Source organism: Elephas maximus, chromosome Y (assembly GCF_024166365.1).
Source record: "Elephas maximus indicus isolate mEleMax1 chromosome Y, mEleMax1 primary haplotype, whole genome shotgun sequence".
Lineage (NCBI taxonomy): Eukaryota > Metazoa > Chordata > Mammalia > Proboscidea > Elephantidae > Elephas > Elephas maximus.
The window spans coordinates 6,839,536-6,856,813 of NC_064847.1; the positions used below are offsets into that span (position 1 = coordinate 6,839,536).

At 37.7% G+C, this 17,278-nt stretch overlaps 1 protein-coding gene across 1 annotated transcript in view; it reads left to right on the top strand.

Moving 5' to 3' along the window:
* Positions 1-17,278, top strand: part of LOC126069867 (cullin-4B-like) — a 207,916-nt gene that overhangs the window by 67,673 nt on the left and 122,965 nt on the right. Inside the window, exon 10 of the mRNA XM_049873503.1 lies at positions 514-632. Within this exon, the coding sequence (XP_049729460.1) occupies positions 514-632 (119 nt within the window). The remainder of the gene's footprint in view (positions 1-513; positions 633-17,278) is intronic.

Sequence of the window (17,278 nt, forward strand, 5' to 3'; positions counted from 1 at the left end):
CTCGATTTTTTTTTAAGATTTGTCCAGATATTTGCACACATTGTTTAGCCTCTTTTTTTGAGATTATTCTTATGTAAAAATAAATATCTTTTTCTTGTGAAGCGTAAGTAGCAGAACCCAGGAGATAGTTCCTAATTCCACAAAAGTATTTTCTGCCCAGTGACATCTGTATTACAAAGAAACATGTTTATTTTATTACTATTCAATTTAAAACACATTTTTGAAGGATTACTTTGAACCCTGGGGTAATATACAAAGACAGGGGCTATGTGACTGGAAACACAATTATTCCAGGAGAATAAATTGCCTTTTTTTTTTTCTTTTTTGCTGTCGACCTAGTTACTAATAAAAACATATTGATATTACTATCACTTGTAAACTTGAGGGATTTAGCATTTTTAATCCAGAATAAATTTATTGGCAGAATAACCTGAAATTAATGAGTTACTATAGCATATGGGTTGAGATGCATAGTTGTATTGCTAATTTTGCTTTCATGTTTCTAATATGCAGGCTTAAGTCATCTTCTTGATGAAAACAGAATTCAGGATTTGTCCCTACTGTACCAGCTGTTTAATAGGGTAGAATGTGGAGTTCAGGTTCTTCTCCATCATTGGATTGATTACATACAGGTACTGCTTTGAAAATGTCTTTTTTTTTTTTTTTTTTTGTACCAGTTCATATTTTTGTGGTTTAAGCATTTAAAATATATTAAAATATATTGCATGTATTCTTTGGACCATTCTGTTTTTTAAAACATAATAATTTCTGTAAAGGTCATGATGATATATATGTGCATGCTGTGTTTTTTCCTCCCTGTGAATATATACCCTTTGTTGTTTTTGGTGGGGGGAAGATGAATGTAAACATCCTTATTTGTGTAACATTTTTGATTTTCACTCCATATTTTTTATATTTGGTTTGATAACAATTTATCATTGATAGACTCTACCAAAGGTAAATTGTCTCAGAGATGGCAGAGCTTCTTAGAAGAGAGGAGGGCTCCTCACCCTAAGGAGGAAGAGAGAGGGCCTTTGGCAGCTCAGTGTTATTTATTTATTTTTGTCTGTCAGTAGCCATCTTCATATTGTGGTAAAATGCATGTGGAAAAGTTACTTTTTTGTCCATTTTAAGGCACATTTAATATATTCACAATGTTGTACAACTGTTGCCATTATCTGGTTCCAGAAACATATTTATGACCTCCCAAAGAAATTAAGTACCCACGAAGAAAGCACTCCCCATTACCCCTCATATCCAGCCCTTAGTTTCGATAAAGCTCCACTTAACTGTTTTGTCTTTTGTTATTCATGCTTTCGGTGTCTTAAGAATCCATTGTTAAAACCTAAATCCTAAAGCATTATCTCAACTATGATTTATTCTGAGTATTTTAGGAAAAGTTTTAGTTCTTATATACCTTTTATTTATTTTCTTTTACTATATTAATTTGAAGATTGAGCTTTCCTTTTCTGAAGAGAAGGCTATTGGGATTTTGATGAGTACTGCATTGAATTTAAAGATTACTTTTGGTAGTGTTACTGTTTTCATAATATTAAGTCTTTCAGTCCTTAAGTACAGGATGTCCTTCCACTTATTTAATAAGCTCTATTTAAATGCCTTTTAGTAATTTCTTATGGTTTTTGGTGTACAGGTCTTTAACTTTGTTGGTTAAACTTACTCTTAGATATTTTATTCCCTTTAAATGCTATTGTAATGTTTTCGTTTTCTTGATTTTCTTTTCAGAACGCTCTTTGCTGTTGTATAAAAACCTGACTAATTTTTAAGTTATCGACCTGGTACCCTGCCACTTTGCTGAATTCCTTTATTAGCTTTAGTACCCTTCTTGTGGATTCTCTCTGGTCTGAGAGGGATAGTTTTACTTCTTCCTTTCTGATGCAGGTAGCTTTTATTTTCCCTCTCACCCTTCCTCCTTTGATTTCTTAAGTTGATTTGGCTAGAACTTTCACTGCAGTACTGAGTAACAGTTGTGGGAGTGGCATCCTTGCCTTGTTCCTGATCTTATGGGCAAACGTCTCAGTATTTCTCCTTTGGGTATGATGTTAGCTGACTCTTCTCATAAACGCTCTCCATCAGATGGAGGATTTTTCCCTCTATTCCTAAGTTTTTGATTATTTTTATTATGGTAGGTTGTTGGATTTTGTCAGGTGCTTTCTCCGCATGGATTGAGGTGATCTTGTGGTTCTTTTCTTTGTTCTGTTCCCCCCCATCGCCCCGCAAACAAAACATTGCTGCCAAGTTGGTTCTGATTCATAGCGACCCTACAGGACGGAGTAGAACTGTCCCATAGAGTTTCCTAGGAGTGGGTGATGGATTCGAACTGTTGTCCTTTGGGCTAGCAAATTTGGTGTATTACGTTGTTTTTTTTTTTTTTTTCTGTTGAACCACTTTTGAATTATGGGATAAGTCCTACTTGATTCCAGTTGATGATCTTTTAATATGGTCTTTGATTCAGTTAGCTGATATTTTGTGGAGGATTTTGGTATTCATAAACTATATTGGTTTGTAGTTTTCTTGTGGTGTTATTGTTGGGCTTTGGTATTACAGAATGAATTAGGAAGTGTTTTCTCCACTTGTATTTTTTGGAAAAATTTAAGAAAGATTGGAGTCATCTTCTATAAATGTTTGTTAGGGTTACCCAGTAAAGCTGTCTGATCAAGGACTTTGCTTTTATGCAAAGTTTTGAGTACTGACTTAATCCCTTCTCTTGTTTTGGGTTTGTTTGAGATCTTCTATTTCTTCTTAAGTGAATGTAAATCTTACATGTTTCTAGGGATTTGTCCATTTCATCTAGATTATATAATTTGGGGCATACAAATGTTCATACTATTCTCTTACCATCCTTTTATTATTGTAGGGTTGGTTGTAATGTCTCTATTTTTATTTCTGATTTTAGAGGCTTGCATCGTCTCTCCTTTGTAGGTCTAGCTAAAGGATTGTCAGTTCTGTTCTCTTTCCAAAAACCTAAGTTCTGATTTCTTTGGTTCTCTCTTGTTTTTATGTTCTCTATTTTATTTTTTCTCTGCTCAGATCTTTGCTGTGTCCTTCCTGTGAGTTGTTTTGGCTTTGGCTTGGTTTGGTCTTCTTTTTCTAATTCTTCAAGTTTGTATGATTAGGTGATTGATTAGTGGTCTTTTTTTTTTTTTAATGTAGGCATTTATAGCTATAAAATTCCCTCTTGATACTGCTTCTATTGTGTCCCACAAGTTTTGATATACTTTCATTTTTATTTCACTCAAAGTATTTTGTGTTTCTCTTTTGCTGTCTTTCTTGATCCATTGGTTGTTTATTAGTGTGTTGTTCTAATTTCCATATGTTTGTGTATTTTATAGTTTTGCTTCTGTAATTAATTTTTAAATATACTCCATTTTGGTCAAAGGAGATAATTTGTATGTTTTTAGTCTTTTTAATTTTATTGAGACTTTGTGATCTAACATGTGGATCTAACATCCTGGAGAATGCTACATGTGCGCTGGAGAAGAATATATATGGGATGTTGTGGAGAAGTTATGTATTCGTTATGTTTAGTTTTTATGTACTGTTGTTAGCATCCTCTGTCTCCTTACTGATATTCTTTGTGGATGTTCGGTCCATTATCAAAAGTGATGTACGGAACCGTTCAACTACAGGCAGATGAACGCTTCATCACTTTCTGTTATATTAAAAATTTGAGGTACATACGATGGTACGTAATAACAAATGGGTACCTACTTCGCAATGCAAAAACATCATTGAAAAATCGTTAGTACAGTATTGATATGTTAAAGATGTTTTAGTTAATCTGGAAATGTTTCTTTAATGCTTTTTATGCACAGATAAATATACTATATAGTAGGAAAAACATTTGACTAACTGACATTAGATGCAAACCATACCTCACTGTTCCAACTAACGTACAAATTCAATTTAGAGACAGACTTAAGAACGGGACTCATTCATATTCCGGGAACTGTCTGTATTACTCTAGAGTTGTCTTTTTCTCTCATTAATTCGATCAGTGCTTGCTTTATACATTTTGGTGCTCTGATACTAGGTGCCTATTTATTTCAATTGTTACATCTTATCAATCTACCATTTTATCATTATATAATGTCTTCCGTTGTTCCTTGAAATAGAATTGACCTAAAGTCTGCCTTTTTTATATTAAAATTGCTACCCCAGCTGTTTGGCTTACTATTTGCATAGGATATATATATATATATATACACATATATATATATATATTTTTTTTTTTTTTTTTTCCTGTCTTTTCACTTTCAGCCTGTTTGTACCTTTGGGCCTAAGATGTATCTTTTGTGGACAGTATGTAGTTGGATCATGTTTTCTTATACATCATGCCACATACTGCCTGTCTTTGGAGTATTTAGTCTATATTCACCATAGTTACTCATGTGCCCCTGGTGGCGCAGCAGTTAACAGGCCAGCCTTTATCCCAGATGGTGGCAATTCAGATGCACCAGTCGCTCCTTGGAAACCCTCTAGGCCGGTTTTGCCCTGCCCTGTGGGGTCCCTATGAGTCAGAATCAACTTGAAGGCAAGGGTTTTGGTTTGTTTTGTTTTTTTTTGGTGGTTACTGATAAGGAAAGATTTACTCCTGCCTTTTGGTTCTTTTTTTGTGTGTCTCATACCTTCTTTGTAGCCTGTTTTCTCCAGTATTGTCACCTGTTGTGTTTTGCCTTTTTTTTTTTTTTGATAGTGAACCAGTTTGATTCACAGCTCGTCTTCATTTGTGTGTGTTTTTAAGTATTTTATTTGTGATTATAATGAGGTTCACGTTCAACGTCTTATATACATAAAACCCAGCTGAATACAGTTTTCTACAAAATGTCTATACCTTTACTATTTCTCCCCTCCTTGTTTGTGTTGTTTTCACCAGTTTCATCTTTACCATGTGTTCTGTAGCATACATTTATACTTACTTCTGTGGCTCTGTAACACGTGAAGGACATAACTGGTGGACTTACCAAGCAAAAACATGTTAAATTTTGCCCTTACATTTGCTCCTACTCTTTTTTTGTTGCCATTGTTAAAAACTTTTTATTTTGAAAATCGCACACTTTCATAAAAATAGAGATTAGTACAGTATACCCCCATTACCTTGATCCAATAGTTATTAAGAATTTACATTTATGTCATCTGTTTCCTTAGCTGAAATACTTAAAAGCAAATATCAGATGTCGTGTAGTTTTGTCCCTTCATATTTCATCTTCTTATATACTGCAAAGCTGTATTCACAAAACTAGCAGTAATTTCTTGGTAACTTCTAATACCAATTCCATAACCACATTTTCTGGATTGTCTCAAAAATGTCTTTGTACAATTAGTTTGTTCAAATCAAGATCTAAGTAAGATCTACACAATCATTTTGTTTCATATCTTTTTGGTCTCCTTTAATTGAGGGCTGCTCTGCTTTCCTCTTTACCCTCTCGTTAAAAATAATAACTGTGTTCTCTGTGAAAGCTTACAGAGTAGTTTAGGTTTTCATTTAACAATTTTTACCCAAGGTGTTCAGTGACTGGCTACATTATTCAAAATGCGTGAACATTCTCATTATTTCTTTTCTGGCTGATCCATTTTTATTAATCTAAAATTTCCCTAATGAATAGTGATTCTTACATTCTCATCTTTGTTTTAAAGTATTCGTTGTCTGTTTGGTCTCATATGAAATGCTTATAGACTGATTTTTTCTAGAGTAATGTGGTCCTTACAGGTGATGCTCATTATTATTTGAGTCCATTTGTTATTTAGCTACAAGGCGATCTCAGGTGTTAGTTTCAGTTCAAGGTTTGAAGAGTATGTCAGGGCAAGAGTGTCAGAGAGTCCTTCAGTGTCAACCAGCCTAGTAACTCTGTTTTTTTTTTTCTTTTTTTCTCAATTTTAATTAGTTTGTTGTTGAGAATATACACAGCAAAACATAAACCATCTCAACATTTTCTGCAGGTGCAGTTTAGCGACATTGATTACAGTCTTCCCAGTTGTGCAACCATTCTCGCCCTCGTTTTCTGAGTTATTCCTCCCTCGTTAACATAAACTCACTGCCCTTTAAGGTTCTTACTTAAACTTCCAAGTTGCTATTGTCAGTTTGATCCCCTATAGGTAGTTCTTAAAAGAGCATAATGCTCAAGGCAGGTATTTTTTACTAGTTAAGTTGAACTAGTATTTGGGTTTAAGAAGATGTCAAGGGATATTTTTGGTTTAAGATTATCTCAGGGCGGTAGTTTTGGGGCTTCAACCAGCTTCCATGGCTCTAGAAGGTCTGGAGTCCATGAGAATTTGCAATTGTGTTCTGGATTTTCTCCCTTTTGTTCAGCATTATTCTGTGGAGCCTTTGATCAAAATGTTCAGTAATGGTAACCAGACACCATTCAGTTCTTCTTGTGTCGCAGCAAAGGAGGCAGTTGTTCAGGGAAATAATTAGCCACACGTTCTATATCCTCTTCCTATTCCTGACTTTCCTTCTTCCCCTTACTCCAGTGAACAGAGACCAGTTAGTAAGTCTTGGAAATCTATTCTTTTAAATTATTACTATTATTTTTAGGAATTTGAGGTCATGCCCCACCTTTCTCTCTCATTCTGTCAGGGTCCATCTGTTGTGACACTGATTAGAGCGGGCACCGTCAAGTTCTTTAGGTTTCCGGGTAGATGAGGCCATGGTTTTTGTGGACTGGTTTGTTGTGTAGACTGGTTTCTTCTTTAAGATTTTTGTTTCCTTATTTCTCTTTTCCTCTGGACAAGTAGAGATCAATAGTTGTGTCTTAGATGGCCGCTCGCAAGCTTTTAAGGCCCCAGACACTACTCACCAAACTAGGACGTAGAACATAACTTCGTGAACTACATTATGCCGATGGACCAAGACTGAGACCGTGGTCCTAACCCTTCAAACCCAGAAATCCAGTCCTGTGAAGTGTTCGGTTATGTCTAAGAAGTATCTGTAATTGTGCCTCTGTGTGCATTATTATATATGTGAATATAGGTGCATACAATCACATAGATGCATATACATGCCCATATACCTATATACACAATATAGGTACATACCTATACACGTATATGCTTACACGCATACATATATACCTGCATGTATATTTTTGGTTGTTTCAGAATTATATAGGCCATAGCAATTACCAACAGGTTTGAATTTTTTGGGTAACTACAGTGACAGTCATAACCCTTCATCAAGCTCTGTTACCTTTTCCATCACTAAAAATTACAACTGTCTGTTATTCAGGGAGTGAATTTCTCTGTCTTCCACAACCATCTCTGGTAACCATTAGTGAACATTAGTTTCTGTATACTTGTTTGTGTGATTGCATAAAAGTAAGAACATGACAAGGTTTGTTTATTTGTGATTGACTTATTTTGCTCAATATAGTGTCCTCCAGGCTTACCCAGAATCCAAGATGTTTTGGGAACTCATTTTTCTTTATTGCCGAGTAATACTTCATTGCGTGTATGTACTACATTTTACTTATCCATTCATCCATTTATGGGCACGTAGGTTGTTTCCATCTTTTTGCTATTGTGGCCAGTGCTATGAGGAGCTTGTAGTTGCTGTTGTTAGGTGTTGTCAAGTTGGTTCCAGCTCATAGCGACCCTGTGTACAACGGAACGAAACATCGCCTGGTCCTGTGCCATCCTTAAAATCATCGCTATGATCGAGCCGGGTGTTGCAGCCACTGTGTCAGCCTGTCTCGTTGAGGATCTTCCTCTTTTTCACTGACCCTCTATTTTACCCTCTAATGTCCTTCTCCAGGGAGGATCCCACTTAATAACGTCTGAAGTACATAAAATGAAGTCTCGCCATCTTCCTTTCTAGTGAGCGTTCTGTTCTGGTTTTGCTTCTTTCTTGTTTTTCTGGCAGTGCATGTTGTATTCAGTATTCTTTGCCAACACCCTAATTCAAAGGCATTAATTCTTCTTTGATCTCCCTTATTCATTGTCCAGCTTTTGCATGCATATAAGGTGATTGAAAATACCATGGCTTGGATCAGGCATACCTTAGTTCTCTGGGTGACATCTTTGCTTTTTAACGCTTTAAAGATGTCTTTTGCAGCAGTGCGTCGTGTGATTTCTTGACTGCTCCTTCCCTGGTTGCTTATTATGGATCCAACTAAAATGAAATCCTTGACAACTTCAGTCTTTTCTCCATTTGTCATAATGTTGCTTACTGGTCTAGTTGTGAGGATTTTTGTTTCCTTTGTGTTGAGTTGTAATCCATACTGAAGGCTGTACTCTTTGATCTTCATCAGTAAATGCTTCAAGTCCTCTTCACTTTGACCAAACAAGGTTGGGCCACCTGCATATCACAGGTTTTTAATGAGTCTTCTTCCAGTTCTGATGCTGTGTCCTTCTTCATATTGTCCTGCCTCTTGGATTATTTACTCAGCGTGCAGATTGAATAAATACAGTGACAGGATACAGCCCTAATGCAGACCTTTTCTGATTTTGAACCATGCATACCTACTTGCTCTGTTTGAATGACTGTCTCTTGGTCTTTGTAAAGATTTTACACGAGCACAGTTAAGTATTCTCAAATTCCCATTCTTTGCGTTGTTTTCCATAGTATGTTATGATCCACACAGTCATGTGCTTTTTTGTAGTCAAGAAATCACAGGTAAACATCTCCCTGCTGTTCTGTGGTTTCAGCCAAGATCTTCCTGACATCAGTAGTATCCTTCATTCTAGGTCCTGTTCTGATCCTGCTTTGAATATTGGTAGTTCCCTGTGAATGTACTGTTGCAACCATTTCTGAATTACCTTCAGCAATATTTTACTGATGTGTGGTAACTAATGGTATTGTGTCATAACTCCCACATTCTGTTGAATAACCTTTCTTTGGCATGAGTACAGATATTGATCTCTTCCAGTTGGTTGGCCAGGTAGCTGTCTTCCAGATTTCTTGGCATGGAGCATCCATTTGTTGAAACATCTCAGTTGGTATTCCATCAATTCCTGGAGCCTTGGTTATTGCCAGTGCCTTCAGTACAGCTTGGACTTTTTTTTTTAATACCTTTGGGTCTTGATCATGTACTACTTCCTGAAATAGCTGAATTCTTTTTGGTATAGTGACTCTGTATATTCCTTTCATCTTCTTTCGATGCTTCCTGCATCATTCAGTATTTTACTCTTAGAATCCTTCCACATTGCAACTTGTGGCTTGAACTTTTTCTTCAGGTCTTTCAGCTTGATAAATGCTGCACATGTTCTTCTGGTTTGGTTTTCTAACTCCAGGTCATTGCACGTTGTAGTATAATAGTTTACTTTGCTCTTGTCACTACTGTTAGATCCTTATGTTGTATACCTAGGAATGGAATTGCTGGGTCATATGGCAGCTTTGGCGCTAGCTTTTTGAGGAACAGTCAGACTGTTTTCCACAATGGTTGTGGTGTTTTGCGTCCCCATGAGCAGTGGATAAGTGCTGCAGTTTCTCCACATCCCCACCAATAATCGTTATTTTCTTTCTTTTTCAATCTTGGCCATCCTAAAAAAAAATCTAAACCTGTTGCTACCAAGTTGATTCTGACTCCTAGGAACCTCACAGGATGGGGTAGAACTGCCCTAGAGGGTTTCCAAGGAGCGGCTGGTAGATTCGAACTGCGGACCTTTTGGTGAGCAGCCGAGCTCTTAACTACTTTGGCACCAAAGCTGCTTGGTCATCCTAGTGGGAGTGAAATGGTCTATCGTTGTATGTGTGTTTTAATTTTATTTATTTTGTTGCTGTTGAGAATATGCACAGCAAAAGATCACCAATTCAGCAGTTTCTACATGTACAATTCAGTGACGTTGCTTATGTTCTCAGAGTTTTACAGTCATTCTCATCCTCCTTTTCTGAGTTGTTCATCTCCCATTAGCATAAACTCACTGCCCCCTAAAGTTCCTGTTTGATCTTTCAAGTTACTGATCTGATGCCATATAGATAGTTCTTTGAAGATCATAATGCTTGAGGCAGGAATTTTTTTTACTAGTTAATCTGAACTTTTGTCTGATTTTTAGATGAGTTTAGGGGATATTTTTGGTTTAAGATTTAAAGAGAGTCTCAGGGAATAGTTTCAGGGTTCCTAGAACCTCCATGGCTCCAGAAAGCGTGGAATCCATGAGAATTTGAAATTGTGTTCTGCAATTTTCCGCTTTTGATCAGGATTCTTCTGTAGAGTGTTTGATTCTGAGTTTCGGTTCATGGTGGTAGGAAAACTGCAGTAATGAAGGGTAGGATTGCATAGCTGATTATTGTAAGTGCTGTCAAGTTGTACACTTGTAAAAAGTTGGGTTGAAAACGTTGTTTGATAAATGTATTTACCACAACGACTGGGGTGGGAGGGTAGGGAAGAGAAAGAAAAGAGTGGCTTATCAGGCTAGTTATGTACTTACCAGACACCTCATGGATTTTGGTTTCTTGGTTAGGAGGTTTAGGGTCATGGTTTCATGGGACAGCCAATTTAATTGGCCTAAGAATGTGTTTAGTGCTTTTGTTCTACCCCCCAATTCATCATGTATTTCTTGTGGTTGTTAAAACTTACAGGCCTCCATGTAAGCCCCAACAATTTATCTGTATTCACCTGTAGCATCAGAGGAAGAAAGAGAATTAGAAATAGGAGGAGCAAATGGAATGTGTGGCTAATGGCCTCCATGAACAACTGCCTCCTTTAGCGTGGGAGTAGAAGCAGGTCGTGCCCAGCTACCATTACTAAACACCTATTACATTTGTATGTATTATGTGCTGTGTAATTTAAAGTTATGCTCATTTCTTATGCATTTGTCCTTTTAAATCATTAAGGACGTAACTGTCTTTACCAACTAAATATACCTTAAATCTCACGCTTACACTTGACAGAAATTACATTTAATAAAAATTCTGCCTCCCGTTTATGCATGGCTTCAAATTACTGTGTAGTGTTCTATTTTTCCATCTGAAGGACTCCCTTTAGCATTTCTTGTGAGACAGGTTTAGTGGTATGTATTTACCCAACTTTTGTTCTCTCTGAGTATGTCTTAATTTTGCCCTCTTTTTCAGTGAAAGTTTTGCAGGATCTAGTATTCTTGATTGACAGTTCTTTCCATCACCTCTTTAAATATGTCATGCAGCTGCCTTCTGGCCCCATAGTTTCCAAGGAAAGATCGGCATTTAAGGTTACTGAGGATATTTTGTATGTGATACCTTTGTTTCCCTCTTGATGCTTTCTGAATTCTCTTTCCTTGGTTTTCAAAAGTTTAATTATAACGTGTCTTGGATTGTAAATTCATCTGTTTTGTCAGATTTGAGAAAGTTTTGGTAATTATTTCTTCAAATACGTATTTTGCTCTTTTCTTTTCCTCCTGGGCCTTCCATAATGTGATTTAGTTCACTCGATGTCCTATAGATCTCTTAGACTTTGTTCACTTTTCTTCATTCTTTTTCCTTTTTGCTCCTCAGACTCGATAGTCTCAAGTGCTCTATCTTCAAGTTTGCCAAGTCCTTCTTCAGCCAACTCAAACTTAAGTTGATCCTTTCTGATCTGGTTTTCATTTTTGTTGTCGTTCCTTTCAGCTCCAGCACTTTCATTTGGTTCTTTCTAAATATTTATATCTCTTTATTGAACTTCTTGTGTTTTTCTTGTATCACGTTCCAGTTTTCTGTCCTTCAGTTCTTCTTCTGCGTTTTCTTTTAAGTCATTGAGTATGTTTAGTACTGTTGCTTAAAGTCTTTGTCTAGTAATTCTGTTCTCTGTTCTTCATTCCTGTGTCTTTATTTTGGCCTTTTGCATGGACCATCCTTTCCTTTGTCTTCATATGGTTTCTGCTTTTTCTTTTTGTTGTTGATACTACAGCATTTAAGGATTGTACTTGCTCACTCTGGAAATTAGCTTTTTCCCTTCCTTGGGGTTTTCTTTATTGTTGTTGTTATTAGTTTAAGTTATTTGAATTTGTAGTTCTCTGCTTCAGCACCAGCCTCCCCTTTTTAGTGCATCTTCTCTGGCTAGCTCACTACTTGTTCCTTACTTGGGGCACAGGTGGTGATGTCTTACCTTTCGACTCCCTGATTGGAGTGCTGGCTGTGCTGCTCTAGGACCAGACTCTACCTAGGAGCACCTGGTGTGGCCACTTCACCAGCAAGCTGTCTTATTGTGGATGCTGACTGTGCCACTCTTGTACCAGATTCCCCATCTGGGGATGCTGGCTCCACCTCTCCAGCACTGTACTCCCCATTAGGGATTACAAGCTGTCCCTGATTGATCACCGCAAAGCCGTCCCTTATGGAAGTATCAGATGACAGCGTAGGTGTCATGTTCCCCACCTTGTATCAACGGCTGTTGCAGACTCACCACTAGACTTCTTGCCCAGCAGCGCTAGCTGTGCAGCACCAAACCTAGACTCCACACCTGGGAGCAGCAACTGTTGCAGATTTGCCACTTGACCTCACATCTGGAAGTACTGGTTATGGATCTGAAGCCCCAGAGTCCCCATTTGGGAGCAGTTGCTCTCATAGATACCACAAAACTCCTTGTCTCAGAGTACCAACCGTGCAGCTCCAGCCACAGATTCTTCACCTGGAAATGGCAGCTGTCACAAAGTCACGATCAGACTGCTGTAGGTGTAGGCTTCCTGTGTGGGGCACTTGCTGTGCTGCCTCAACATGTGAGACCTCCCATCTCAGGAATACTGTCTGCAGCTGCTTCACTGATAAGTTCCCTGCCTTGTGGCACTGGCTGTGACACTCTAATGTGACACTTCTCGCTCATGAGTACTAGGCGAACTCCGCTGGCTGAGATACTCCATGTACTATGCTGCTTTTAAACCATACTCTCCATCCAGGAACGCAGGCCCATGTTGTGTATACTGTGTGGCTTCACCAAGATAATCTCCACTCAGGAGTGCTGGTCCACACTGTGCTTACTGTGTTGCTCTGGAATGGGACCCTCTGCCCAGGAACAGTGGGCCTCGCTGTGCTTACTGTCTGTTCCAGTGTGGGTGCTGACCTCTGCTGTCCAAGACAACTGTGCTGATCTGGGGAAGTGGGTAGGATGAGGATGTGTGGAGAACCACTGCTCTCCTAACTATTTATAAGGTGTCTTTTTTTTTTGGACTCTGTTCACGTTCATCCTCTAACCATTAAACTTGTATGCAGTGTTCCAACATTGTTGATTGACCGATTTTGCTTGTTTTCTTCTTCTGGAATTTTTATGGGGAGGTGGGAACGTGCAACTGTTTATGCTGCCACCTTCTCAGGTCTTTCTTGTCACTTTCCTGATAAATTTCTCTGATGCACAAAAGTTTTTCATTTTGATAGAGTCCATTTGATTGATTTTATCTATCACATCTCAGAATCCATTGTCAAAAAAGGCCCTGAACTTTACCCCTTAGTCTTCTTAGAAACATTTTATGGTTTTACTTCTTGTATGTAGGCCAGTGATCCATTTTGAGTTAACTGTTATATAGGGAAATCCAGTTGTCCCAGTGCACTTATGAAAGAGTTTTCTTTTCCATTGAATGGATTTGGTACTCTTGTCTAAAATTAATTGGCCATACATATTTGAGTTAGTTCTGAACTCTTAGTCTGTTCTGTTGGTCTGTATGTCTGTCCTTACACTGGTACCAGACAGTTTTGTTCACTGTAGCTTTTTAGTACGTTGTGAAATACGGAAGTGTGAGTTCTACTTTGTCTCCCCCCCCAACCCGCCAAGATTTCTTTGGATATTTGAGGACACCTTGAGTTTCATGTGAACTGAGAATGGAATTTTCCATTTGTGCACCAAAGGCTATTGGCATTTTGATAGGAATAGCATTGACTCTGTAGATCCCATTGGTTAGTATGATGCCTTAATAATGTTAAGTCTTCCAGTCAATGAACAAGGGATGTCTTTCTATTTTTTAGATAAGTTTTACCATTTTTCTGTAATGTTTTATGGTTTTCAATGTACAAGTTTCACCTCCCTGGTTAAATTTATTCCCAGGTATTTTCTTTAGATGCTAATGAAAATGGATTTTTTTTTTTCTTTCAGATAGCTCATTGCTGATGTATAGAACCAGAGCAACTTTAGTATGTTGATCTTGTATCATGCAACTTGATTGAATCCATTTATTACTTCTGGTAGCTTTGTGGCTTCTTTGGGATTTTCCTTTAATAGAATCACGTCATCTGAGAATCTAATTTGGATACCTTTTCTTCTTGCCTATGTATTTCTAGCTAGTACTTCCCACACAATATTGAATAGCGGCATCTTATTTCTGACCTTAGGGGAAAGGTTTTCAGTCTTGCTACATTGAGTATGTTAGCTGTGTATTCTTCATAAATGCACGTGATCAGTTTGAGAACTTTTCATTCTTTTCTTACCTTGTTGGGTGTGTTTATCAGGAAAGGATGTTGGATTTTGTCAGCCGTCTTCTCTGCATTGATTCAGATGATCATGCCATTCTTTTTCTTTGTTCTGTTAATGTGGTGTATTGTATTTATTCCACCACCCATCTGTTGGTTGGTTGTACTGTGGTGACTTGCATGTTGCTGGAAGGTATGCCACTGGCATTTCAAATACCTTCAGGGTCAACTCATGTTGGGCGTATTTCAGTGAAGCATCCCGAAAAAGGCAAACAAGGAGGAAAGGACTGGTGATCTACTTCTGAAAAGTATCCAGTGAAAACTCTGTGATAGAGTATAGAATATTGTTTGAGACTTTGACTGTCTACTTTGGATGTGTTATCAGGAGGGGCAGTTGCTGGAGGATATTATGTTTGGTGAAATGGAAGGCTAGCAAAAACAAGGAAACCCTTAATGAGATGGATTGACTCAGTGGCCACAGCAATGGACTTAAACATACCAAGATCATGACGAACATGCGGGACCAGGCAATGTCTTGTTTTTTTAATGCATGTGTACATGTACAGGTGATCCTATATAGAGGTCATCCCGAGTAGGAGGAGGCAGCTCAGTGGCAGATAAAAACGACATTATATTGATTGGCCTAATGTTGCATAACCTTGCACTCATGGAATAAATTCTACTTGCCCATATTGTGTAATTTGTTTGCTGTGCTGTGTTGAATTCATTTGGCTAGTGTGTTGCTGAGGATTTTTTACATCTATACTCCTAAGGGTTGTTGCTCTTCAGTTTTGTTGTGGAGTCTTGTCTGACTTTGGAATCGGGGTAATGGCAGCTTCACAGAATCAGAATGTGCTCTTCTCTCTCTTATTTTTTGGAAGAGTTGAAGGATTGGTGTCAGTTATTTAAGTGTTTGTAGATTTCCAGAGAAGTGACGTTATCTGGGGTTTTTCGTCATTGTGAGGTTTTTTATTACTGATTCTAATCTTCATTTTGTATAAATCTCAAGATTATTTTTTCTTCAGTAAATTTAGGCAGGTTATGTATTTCTAGGAAGTTTTCCATTTTATTTACATTATGTAATTTGTTGGCATACAGTCTTTCATAGTACTTCCTTATCTATTTTCTTTTGGTGATTTGTAATATCTCCACTTTCATTTCTCACTTTATTAATTTGCAGCCTCTCTCTCTCTCTTTTTTTGTTTTCCCTTTTGTTGGTCTAGCCAGACGTTGATTTTATTGAGGTTTTCTGAAAACAATGCCTGTTTTGTTGGTTATATTATTTTCTATTTCATTTATCTTTGTTCTAATCTTTGTTATTTCTTTCCTACTAGTAGCTTTGGGCTTAGTTTGATTTTTTTTTCTTGTTCATCATGTTGTAAAGTTAGACTGTGAATTTGAGTTTGTATGTTTGTTTTGTTTTTAAATACAAGCATTTTCACTTTGACCTCTGCCTTTGCTGCATCCAGTAAGTTTCGATATGACTTACTGGTGTCATAGCACATGGTCTGTGCTGGACAATGATTCATGTGCAGTGGAGTATTGCACAGGAAACATGGGTGTGTACTGTAATCTTGTGGGTGGAGTGTTCTATATATGTCAATGAAGTCTTTTGGTCAATGCATGTTAAGAATTTTTTTTTCCTTATTGATTATGATGTTAGTTGTGGGTTTTCCATAAATGTCCTTTATCATATGAGGAATTTACTTTCTATTCCTGGTTTGCTGATTTAAAAAAATATATAATTTGCTGTTGTTATTGAGGATGTACACACCAAAACCTACACCAGTTCAACAGTTTCTGCATGTACCATTTAGTGACATTGATTACATTCTTCGAGCTCTGTAAGCATTCTCAGTCTCCTTTTCTGAATTGTTCCTCTCCTGTTAACGTAAACCCACTGCCGCCTAAATTGCCAGTCTAAGCTTTCAAGTTGCTATTGTCAGCTTGATTCCATGTAGATAGTTCTTAAAGGAGCATAATACTCAAGGCAGACCTTTTTTTACTAGTTAAGCTAAACTACTGTTGGGTTTAAGAAGTCTTCACAGGGTATTTTTGGTTTAAGGTTTAAGCAATATTTCAGTTCAGGAGTTTCAGGGGCTCATTGTTCCAGGAAGTCAGGAATCCATGAGAATTAGAAATTATGTTTTGCGTTTTCCCTCTTTTGATCAGCAGTCTTCTGTGGAATCTTTGATGAAAAGTTCACTAACAGTAGCCAGTCACCACCCCAGTTCTTCTGCCCGCACAGTAAGAGAGACAGTTGTTCATAGCCACGCATACCATGTCCTCCTGCTATTTCTGACTTTTCTTCTTCCTCTCTTGTTGTAGGCTTAGAGACCAATCGTTGTGCCTTGGATGGCCCCTTGGCAAGCTTTTAAGACCTTAGGCACTATGCATCAAATTCGGAGGCAGAACAAAAGCACTAAACATGTTATTAGATCATTTAACTGTGATGTCCTGTGATCCTAAACCTCGGAACCAAGAAACCAAATACCATGAGGTTTTTGGTTGTACATAAGTGGCCTCAGCAGCTACTCTTTTTTTTTTTTTGGTCACTTTTGTAAATATATCTATTACACAGCTTTTGCAGATTCAACTTTTTACAGGTTTACAGCTTATGACAGCATTTAAAATAATTGACAGTGTGAGCCTGCCTTTCATCAGTGCAATATTTGCATCACCGTTAAATCCCCTTCCCACATCCTCACTAGCCACTAATGAACTTTGTTCCCTGTGCGTTTCCCTTGTTACATAAGTGAAGCCATACAGTGCTTGTCCTTTTGGAATTGTTAATTCCCCCCATCTTTATGTGTTTCACCTCTGTCCATTTTGTAGCATGTATCAAGACTTCATCTCTCCTACTGGCTGAGTAGTGCTCTGTTGTATGTATACCACATTTTGTTTATCCACTCATCGGTTGATGAGGTTTTGAGTGGTTTCTACTTTTCGGCTACTCTAAACTGTGCTGCA